Here is a 9,866-nt window from a genome sequence, read left to right on the forward strand (position 1 = left end):
ATCCAGTAACCCACCAACTCTCGAACTCCATCGTACTAAATTCGCTTCGGACCCGAACAACCGAATAATTATTAACTTATTACAACTTGGAAAAGAGATGAGTAAATAAATAATATACNNATCAATAATATTCAAAAAAAAAAAAAAACTGGTTGACTGCTTTCTTATTTTTCTTTAATAAGCATTTGACTATTTTCTAGTACTTTCCTTTCTTTTCTAACTAAATAAACATATTCGCCCCCTCTTCATACACGCAAGCACTCGCTCTCACTGTGTCAAACCCAGTGACGCGTACCACCCAACCAAACGCTTACACGTAGCACACCTGCCCAACAACCGGCTCTTCCAGTCACCTCATCATTCCCCTTAACTTTCCAAGTCAAGCATTCGACGGCAACACGTCACACCACAGCGTCACCTTTACCTGCCACATCGGTAACCAGTACCCAGCGTCACCTATATACATTCCAAAAAATAAAATAATTTGACTAAAAAATTACCCAAGTGAACAAAAATTTAATTTTTTTTCTCTTTTCGTTTTCTGTGTCTTTCTTTCCGTCGCCGGTTGCACATTCCGGCGAAGTCGTCGCCTGAAAACTCTCAGGCTTAGGAAATTTTTTTGTTTCGGAGAGAAAAAAAATGTTTCTTTTTGATTGGTTCTATGGAATTTTGGCATCACTGGGTCTGTGGCAAAAGGAAGCGAAAATCTTGTTCCTAGGGCTTGATAATGCTGGCAAGACCACCTTGCTTCACATGCTCAAAGACGAGGTAGGTTTATTTAATCTAAACTTTTTTAAATTAACTAATTAATTGATTGATCAATTTATGAAGCAATTGTTGAACAAGTTTTGAAATTTGTGTGTTTTCTTTGTTGTCGTTGTTGTTGTTGTTGCAGAGGTTAGTTCAGCATCAACCAACTCAATACCCAACTTCGGAGGAGTTGAGTATTGGGAAGATCAAATTCAAAGCCTTTGATTTGGGGGGACACCAGATTGCTCGCAGAGTCTGGAGGGACTATTATGCTCAGGTTAATTCTTAGTTTCTTTGTTCCTTTTTCATGGGGTCACCATAGGTATTGGAGGATTGAACCACAAAGCTCTCCTTTATAACATAGTTGCTTATAACAGTCTCCTCCAGCTGAGCTCCATGCTCATTGGTGGCTTTGATGATGAGTTTCAAGCTTTCAATGCCACTCTTCTAATTGTGTTGTCTTGTTATTCATATTGTGTAGGGTGGTTCGCTTAAAATTTGGAAATTTAAGTTTTCTTATTGTGATTCCTGTTTTTTATGTTTCTGACCATTGTTTTAAAAGTTGGACCAACCTTCTAGTTAAACTGGTTAGACCATGAATTATTATTGTTTTAGATAACATACCTTTCAATTCAACCACAATTCAGTGATTGTTCGGTTACAATTTTGACTAGTTAAGCCAATGGAACCTCCTAGTTAAGCCAATTTATGCATGCATGCATGCTGTGAGCTAAAATTGATCCAAGTATGTGGCGAAAAGTGACCGCAATAGTGACAGATAAAATTGAATTCAAGGAGTATTTTATAGATAGAAGGAATGTGCCACTGGCTTTTGTTCTGTGATGTCTATTATCTCACATTTATTTATCCTAATATTTAATCAACAAAGCCGTTTCCCACTAGATGAGGTTGGCAACATGGTTTAAAAATGTCATCCTAGCCATGCGTTGCTATGCGACACAGTTTTATGTTGGCTGTCGCAGGGATTGGGACTGGCTACGTAAACATAGGCCGAGTTACATTTAGTCCTAATCTTTGGAGTATATAGTTTTTCTCCTTGGACTAGCAGGTTGAACTGTAAATTTTATTTGATGTAGGTGGATGCTGTGGTTTATCTGGTTGATGCATATGATAAGGAACGGTTTGCAGAATCAAAGAAGGAACTGGATGCTCTTCTTGCAGATGAGTCACTGGCGAAAGTACCTTTCCTTATATTGGGAAACAAGATTGACATACCTTATGCTGCATCGGAGGAGGAGCTGCGTTACCACATGGGACTGACCAACTTCACCACAGGCAAGGGAAAGGTCAATCTCGCCGACTCCAACCTCCGCCCTCTGGAGGTGTTCATGTGCAGTATTGTCCGCAAGATGGGGTATGGCGAAGGCTTTAAGTGGCTTTCTCAGTACATCAAATGATGAAAGAAGATATAGACAAATAAGTATCCTCAGTGTTGTTGATTTACCTTCAACTGGATTGAATATCAGCATTTGGCTGTGTAGTTTCCAGGGTGGTGGTTACCCCTGGAGAATTCATACTTAAATGAGTAGTATTGCCTTTTTTCTTATTTTTTTTTCATTCTTTATATTTCTGAAAACATGCTTGCTAATTTACTGCTTCAATATCGTAGTTTGGTACCGGGCCTCATTAATAAAAACTATTATAGGTTATAGCTAAATCCTTATTCCATGCAATGGACATAACATTTTCATAGTTCCCATTTGTGATGTCTCTCCTATATATTGCTCAAACAATTACATATCTCATAATGCCAACTATAACTCCATCAACGTTTAAACAAAGGCCTAGCTCCACATGACCACATAATTCTAACTATGGAAACAAATTGGTAGCTGGCCGAAATCTTATCAGAAATTAATTGTCAAAAAATGATATGATGCACACCCAACCACCATATTTTATTCAATCATCACCATAATTTCCATCAATTGTTCTAATTGTTGTAAGAAATATTAATGCTACACTTGGACAGAAGGGATAGGTTTAGGAGCCATATAAGATCATGCAGGTAGTCGGCTCTTACAATAATGATATCTATTCAACTCTAGAAGGGGTGCTCCTTAAGAAAAATCTTCATCAGAATCACCCACCATAGAGTTAAATTACACTGCACATGAAAGCTTCATACATGATCCATTGAATATACATCAAAGCATTTTGAAAGGTTCATGAATTAAAATCTACACTGATAAATTTACAAGATATACATACAGACTATACAAAATAGCACCAACCTATCACTAGTTTGTTACAGAACTCTTAACAAGTTTACTGCTTCTCCGTTATCATGTCATCTCCACAAATCAGTAGTTCTTCAAATTCAAGCTCCAGCTGCACAAAGCAAATCTAAAATTCAGTAAACAAGTGAAATCAAATCATATCAACAAAATTCGCACATATAAGTCACCTGTGCTTGATTATGTGCCAGCTTCATCCTTCTGTACTCTTCTTGTGCCTTCTTAGAACGGAACATGGCTTGTACACGCACGACAGACCTCTCAACACGTTCTTCAGCTTGTTTCCTACTAGTCCTAAAGAAGTCCTCCTCTATGTCGCTTCCCTGTGTCTCATCTTTCATTTCTTGGTCAGGATTGACCTGGAGACCACGGAAACCTTTTCTCTTCAAACGCCAACGCAGGATTACTTTCTCAAGCACTCCAACAGACCAAATAATTTTGCGATATTGCTTCCTGGCTTGAAATCCCCTGAAAGCAGCCTGCATTGGAATACATGCAATTAATTTTCCTCCTCAATGTAAACTATAATAAGACGCAACGTAGAAGGAAAATAATCAACCGGTCAAATGTGCACAAGTCCTTGGATGAGAATACCCTCATGACTTGTTGAACAAGTCATGTTAATAAACAATCAATTTTCATGGAGGAAGAGTAGCTCATACCTGAATTTTAATAACCTGGCGTTTCATGTGGAGAAATTCTCTTCTCAACTTAAATGTACGGTATCTATGTTGGATTCGAGCAGCAGCTGCCATCATTTTCCTTGTCTCATAGTTGCGGAAAGCATGCTGGATCTTCATTGCTGCCACTATCTGGCGTTGTTGATCCTCTGGACTTAAAGATTCAATTGCCATAGATCGCAATTTTAGAGAGTGCTCCCTAAATGCAGATTGTATCCGTGCTGCTGCCTCAGCTGCAGTGCGGTAAGATGCCAGTGTCTCCTTGAGGTACAGTTGGTCCTCGGTAAGGTTCTCAGTGTTTCCTATATCCACTGTGGTGGTTTCCAGTGGGCCACTGATATTTCCGGCTAGGCTCATGTCATTGACTTGCTCGACCAGAGACTTTTCTGAAAGATAAGCCGCTAACCCATCATAGCCCTTAATATAAGCAAGATCAGCAGCAGTACATCCACCAGGATTTTGGGGAGTTGGATCTGTGACCAAATTTGGCTTCGCCCCAAAAGACAAAAGAGTTCCAACCATTTTCTCCCTGCAGACACAATTTCAAAATAGAATAAACAATGAAAAGTTCATTGACTTTCATCATTCATCAATAGATTATAACAAAATAATTGAAAACAAAAACAATGAAGCCATTTAGGTAAATGCGGTTGCCGACTCACAGACGAGCTGATACTTAAATCAAGTAGGGTTTGTGTATCAAACCTTCCATAATATGCTGCCCAGTGTAGAGCTGTCCATCCAAATTTGTCACGGAAATCAAGAGACAAGCCGGACCATGAAAATAAAGAAACAGCCCAAGTATATCCCAGAATTGCACACAAATGGATTACTCCTTGCCCTTGTTTATCATGTTCAGTAGTCTTAACACCTAAGCTGATTCGTTCCAAAAGCCATTCCTTTAATCTGTTTTTCAAAGCAATTTGAAACAAGTCATCTTTTGCTTGTGGAAACGGAATTGTATTTTCCTCGGTTGATTTCATCAGATATTGCCAGCTTTTAGAAATAAAAGATGTTTTAAAGGCAAATTTCCTAGCCTCTTTCAGCGACTTGGGTGACACTTTACTAGAGAAAATATCAAGGCTCTTTTTTGTATCAAAGAGCAAATTAGTAAGCCTAATTTGAAGTCGAAATTCTTCCCAGTCATATTTCTGTTCCATAAAAGCAGTAGGATCGTGCAATAGTGGTGTCCGATACTCAAAGTTAACAACTTGACTAATTGGTTTACGGCCATCAAAGCTCAAGTAGAGATTCACAAATCCAGGAGAATGCGGCGATACCCAGCATCGATAGACTCCAAGCTGAACAGTTTCTACAGGAATACTTGCATCACTGCAGACACAATATAGATTGGACTTTGCAAGGTGTTGATAGTCATTATGAAATAAACCAGTTACAAGGATCTGCAAAAAGCAAAGGGACTCAGAAAGTTTAGTCATAACTGTGCTACACATGATAACACATTGAAAATGCCATTTTTAACAATACTCCTCACGAAGACCCAGATTTCGCAAGTAAATATTATATAGCAGAAGCAAACCTTAGTTTTCTCGGTGGAAGAAGCCCATGTCGGGGACACATCAGTGATAGTAAATACTTGTTCAGGCAGAGAAGATAGCTGATTACCAGCCACCAGTGATGAATATTGCCCCTGAACCGACGAAGAAATTGAGGATTCAAGAGCTGACTCAACAGAACAAGGTGGCGAATCAGATATCATATTGTTTATCCACATTCCAAAGCTGTCCTGACTTTGCAAGCTTGGATTTACCAGAGTGTTCGAGGAATCAACACCAGCTAAAGAGATAGGAGAAGTCCTCTGAAAATCAACACTATCCGGAATACTATAAGGAACACTATTGCTCTCAGCAATTGGCTGAGCTAACTTACTGAAAGAATGAATTTCTGGAACCAAATTGCTCGCTACCTGGTAGAAAAACAAGAGGAAATAAATGAGCAACACAATTTAATCTATACCAACAAAAAAGTTATGTACTTTTACTGTCTATTTACAAATATATAATATATGAAACCAGGTTCTCCAGCCTCCACAAAATAGTTGTAATACTTAGTCCAACATAAACAAGGGCCCTGCGTGCATGGTTGGGGGGGAGGGGAGGGAAGAACACCAAACAACCATGCCTTCGTCATTGTTGATGATTTCAAAAATTATGAAGGAAAACTAATTTTGAACTCAGTGATACTAATGGATAAAATTCAGCAGTGAGACATTATACATGCAAAAGGCCCAAGCATCTACGGAATTATGTCAATCAAATTCAATAAAGCCCTTCCTTTTACAAAGATTCTATGAAGAGGATGACTGATTCGAAAGATGAATTTAAAAGCAGTAATAATAGCCCAGATTCTTGTAGTTTTTGTGCGGCTTTTTTGCTGCATTCTTGAATATTTCATTTTGTTCGTTCTTTTTATTTTAAGAGCATATTTTATCCTTTTGTTAATGGTGATTCACTTCCTTTTTTAAAAGAAAATATATCATCTTACATTGCCAGAGCTCCCTTTCAGAAAACTTTGGTCTTGTTGATTAAAGGATTGAACATTTCCTGCAAAAAGATAAATTTGAAGTAATAGAGTCACAAGATTTTTTCCCAACAAGTAATAGAGCACAAACAATTACCACTAGTGGCTATAGTAGAGGTGTTGTCGTTTGAAAGCACGAGGTCATCCCATTCAAGTGTATTAAGCTCATGAAGCTTCATTTCATGACTCTCAACCGTCAAACTGTCATTAAATCCTGTTTATAAAAGGAATGAAAACATAATACCTAGTCAAGGGAAGCAAAACTACATAAACCAAGATGGCAGCACTGGTACATAGCAGCATAAACTAAAAGTAACACAAATGGTGGTAGTGGGAGGAATAAAAATGTTTGATGACTAAAGACATATGTGCATTGTATGTGCTCTTCCAATAAATTTCCTTCTATATTTTTCCACTAAAAACCCTTAACATCTGCATTTAAAAGGTCTCCGGCTTCAAAGAAATGTAATAAAAGTTGTTCATATTGATAACCTGAAGAGTATGAATTGTATTTCTTACCACTGGCATAAGCAGTGTTGGTCCCAGAGTCTAATTCTTCTGATAACCATGGTTGGTCAGAGGCTGAACTAGAATGAGAATTTACAGGTGTGACAGGAGAAACTTGTGACTGTATGATAAAATGTTAATTATATTCATTAACCAGATCAAAAGGTATAGCATGTAACACATTAAGCATTAGTGTGTGAGACTTTCTCTTTCTCTTATAAACATAGGATGCGTTTGAATAAGCCTCTTTTTTTAAAAGCATCCTTTTTTAGTTAAGCTTTTACAGAAAAATAGATTCAGAAAGAGGACAAATCAAGAAGGAAAATGATTTACACAACCTCTTGTGTTTCACGATAATGAACAAGGACTATGTGCTCCAGCCTCCTGAAATGAAAATAAATACAATTGTAAGACAATTCTATGTGCTTCTATTCAAGTTTAATTGAAAAATATGCAAGAAATACATAACCACCAATTCCTTTGCATATTGATTCATAGTTCAGAATATAGGCATGCATGACATTGGATTTGGGGACTTAAGAGATAAAGCTAAACATTGATATACATACTTATCAAGCAACCAATAACATCTACGAACAAGTCCTGGGTTATCTTGGCCATGTGCATAATATACGTGTATCCTTTCTTCGTTACCAACCTGAAAGATGCAACGAAAAACAGAATGACCAAAAAGAATGTAAAAGATCAGATAATATGTGCATCATTCATTACTGAGTCTATCTAGCATCAGACTTCAAGTGTAACAAAAAAGAAGTAAAGTTTGCACAAACTGAAGATTTACAATGCAAAAAAGAATGTATTATATAGTCAAACACTACTTTATTAGTTTATTCCTACACCTAAATCAAACACAAGATGATAAGAGATATCTGAACCAAGTAAATATCAAAATTTCCATCAAGAAAATATCATTCACGGAAGAAAGCACAACAAATGAATATGCATGAAAATGAGAATTCTCACTTTTAAGTGCTCATGTGCTTCTTTAACTGTTTTCCCATCATTTTTCTTCTTCCAGTTGTACCCATCTTTTCGAAAGTTCCTAAGCATTTTGCGGTCAAATAATATAATACGACCACCTGTTTATCAGCACGACAAGAAACATTATCACTAGTGGTTTATGCCCTATTCAACATCATATACCATGTCTAATGTAGTTAAAACTTGTTACCTAAATGTAAAACAACTAAGTAAAATATCTTTATTTTGAAAGAGAAATATCAGAAATCAACTCTAGGGAGACTTTATGAACATGACAAATACACTAGAAGATGCATAAATGTGTCAATACACAACTTTTAAACATCTTTTCTATTCACTAAGAATTGCTTCAACAGGAATGAAGGGCCTAGAAGTCTACAAAAATTACAAATAAGCTGCAAATAACAACGTGGTATATTAAAATCTATTTACAAACAGAAAACTGATGCCGATAGATATAATATATGATTACTTTTGGGCTTATTCACTGGCTTGACATGGATAGTGAAATATTTGGAATTTGAGAGTATAGCATGAATCTCATTGGGACGAAGCCATCTGCTCTTTGCTTCCTCCATGGTATTTTCAACATCCAGGTCTATTGAGAACAACAAATCAAGAGAAATGATTAATAGGTTGACCGCTGGCACACAATCAAGAGAAATCATGCACAATGAATATATGTGTTGTCAGTTAGTCAGTTGCTCAGCTTCCTTTCAATCCCATCTTACGATATACAAGTTCATACACGTAACTGCATTGAAACAAACATCAGAGCTATGCTTTCATACCATTTCCTTTCATTAGTTACCTTCCAGTATGGTATAGCCTAACAAAACTATAGCAGTATGCGAGTTTGACATCTTATTGGAAACACGCAATGAGAATTTAATCGAGGTTCCAATATGCTGTATGAACACCTTGTGGAAATCATGAAGTTGACATATTCGGCTCATCGCCAAATGAGAAACTAACAAGTAACAGTTGCTCAATCTAGACATTTTTTACTTAAGAATACCACAAAAATTTCCCCCATATGGAAGAAAGTACATGGAATTCACAAAACTTTATTTTAGTAGAATTGACATAGTTCACTATAGAACACTATCACGTCTTTCGATTGGTGAAACTAACCCCACATAGACAATGCTTTGTTATTTTAGGGTAAAAGAATACTATAGCATCAGTGTAAAACATTGAAAGAGTGCCCTTAATAGCAAAAACAACAGAAAATCTTGGGAAGTTGCCAGAGTGCCCTTAATAATTTGTCAAAACATCAATGATTACTACTGATATAGTAAAAGATTTTGAACTCCAATAGATATAAACAACAACCAGTACTTCCTAAACCATATCACGTTGTTGCTTTCAAAAACACCATAAGAGTGAAGAGTCCACACTCCACAATTCACAATTTCACGCTTCCTTTATCCCCCTTTTGCCTCCAATCCTAGGTTGCACTGAAAATCACAAACTTCCACTTTCAAAAACCAAAGTCAGCTCAAACTTCAACCAAAAGGGGGGAATTTCAAAATTGAAACTTGAGGAAGGTTTTGAGGGTCAAGTCAACCAAGTCATGCATAATCCAAGTCCAAAAAAGAGTGATAGAGTGAAGAAGAATGCATTGAAGCAAGTACCTTGCAATGTGTGGAAGCCATGTATCTCTGAACCCACAAGTTGACCCGTTAAGCTTGGTTGCTGCGCCATCATCATTGAACATGAAGAAGAGGTGAAGAATTCAAACCTCTGAGAAATTCTCCACTTTTCACAACACCTTTCTTCTTATTCTTCTTCTCAGCACAAGAAAAAACTCAACAATTGCATACCTTACAACCTTAGAAACAAGCAACAGAAGAAGAACAGAAGCTCAGACAATAATAACTCCAAAGTAGTGAACTAATAATATAAGATATTATCTATAAAGGAAGAAAAAGGAGTGAAAAAAAAAGAGTGGAAAATCATAAGGGCAGACAGAAAAAGCGAAAAAGTTGAGAAATTTACCTGACAGTGGAGAAGGGTCTGTTGTTGGGATTCCAAGAAAAGAGAAAGAATAGTCTCAGCTGAAACAATGACACACTGTTCTCTTTTGCTATCAACTACTATCATAACTAATTATTATTATTTAATA

The 9,866-nt window shown here is 36.9% G+C and overlaps 2 protein-coding genes across 3 annotated transcripts; one reads left to right on the top strand and one right to left on the bottom strand.

Annotated features, from left to right (window-relative positions):
* On the top strand, window positions 451–2,444 carry LOC107639001 (GTP-binding protein SAR1A). Its single transcript, XM_016342404.2, has 3 exons — window positions 451–768; window positions 896–1,027; window positions 1,848–2,444. Exons 1-3 carry the CDS (start codon window positions 640–642, stop codon window positions 2,166–2,168), a joined length of 582 nt encoding a protein of 193 aa, XP_016197890.1. The 5' UTR covers window positions 451–639; the 3' UTR covers window positions 2,169–2,444.
* On the bottom strand, window positions 2,646–9,851 carry LOC107639003 (calmodulin-binding transcription activator 5). Of its 2 annotated transcripts, XM_016342408.2 has the most exons (15): window positions 9,740–9,851; window positions 9,376–9,572; window positions 8,211–8,336; window positions 7,721–7,836; window positions 7,306–7,394; window positions 7,075–7,120; window positions 6,749–6,857; window positions 6,327–6,443; window positions 6,194–6,252; window positions 5,579–5,615; window positions 5,229–5,485; window positions 4,394–5,091; window positions 3,671–4,217; window positions 3,179–3,487; window positions 2,646–3,102 (listed from the first exon to the last, which is right to left on the bottom strand). In XM_016342408.2, exons 2-15 carry the CDS (start codon window positions 9,449–9,451, stop codon window positions 3,040–3,042), a joined length of 2,649 nt encoding a protein of 882 aa, XP_016197894.1. In that variant the 5' UTR covers window positions 9,452–9,572; window positions 9,740–9,851; the 3' UTR covers window positions 2,646–3,039. The 2 variants fall into 2 exon arrangements, with proteins under 2 accessions (XP_016197894.1, XP_016197893.1); XM_016342407.2 differs by having other exon boundaries at window positions 5,229–5,615.

Source organism: Arachis ipaensis, chromosome B04 (assembly GCF_000816755.2).
Source record: "Arachis ipaensis cultivar K30076 chromosome B04, Araip1.1, whole genome shotgun sequence".
Lineage (NCBI taxonomy): Eukaryota > Viridiplantae > Streptophyta > Magnoliopsida > Fabales > Fabaceae > Arachis > Arachis ipaensis.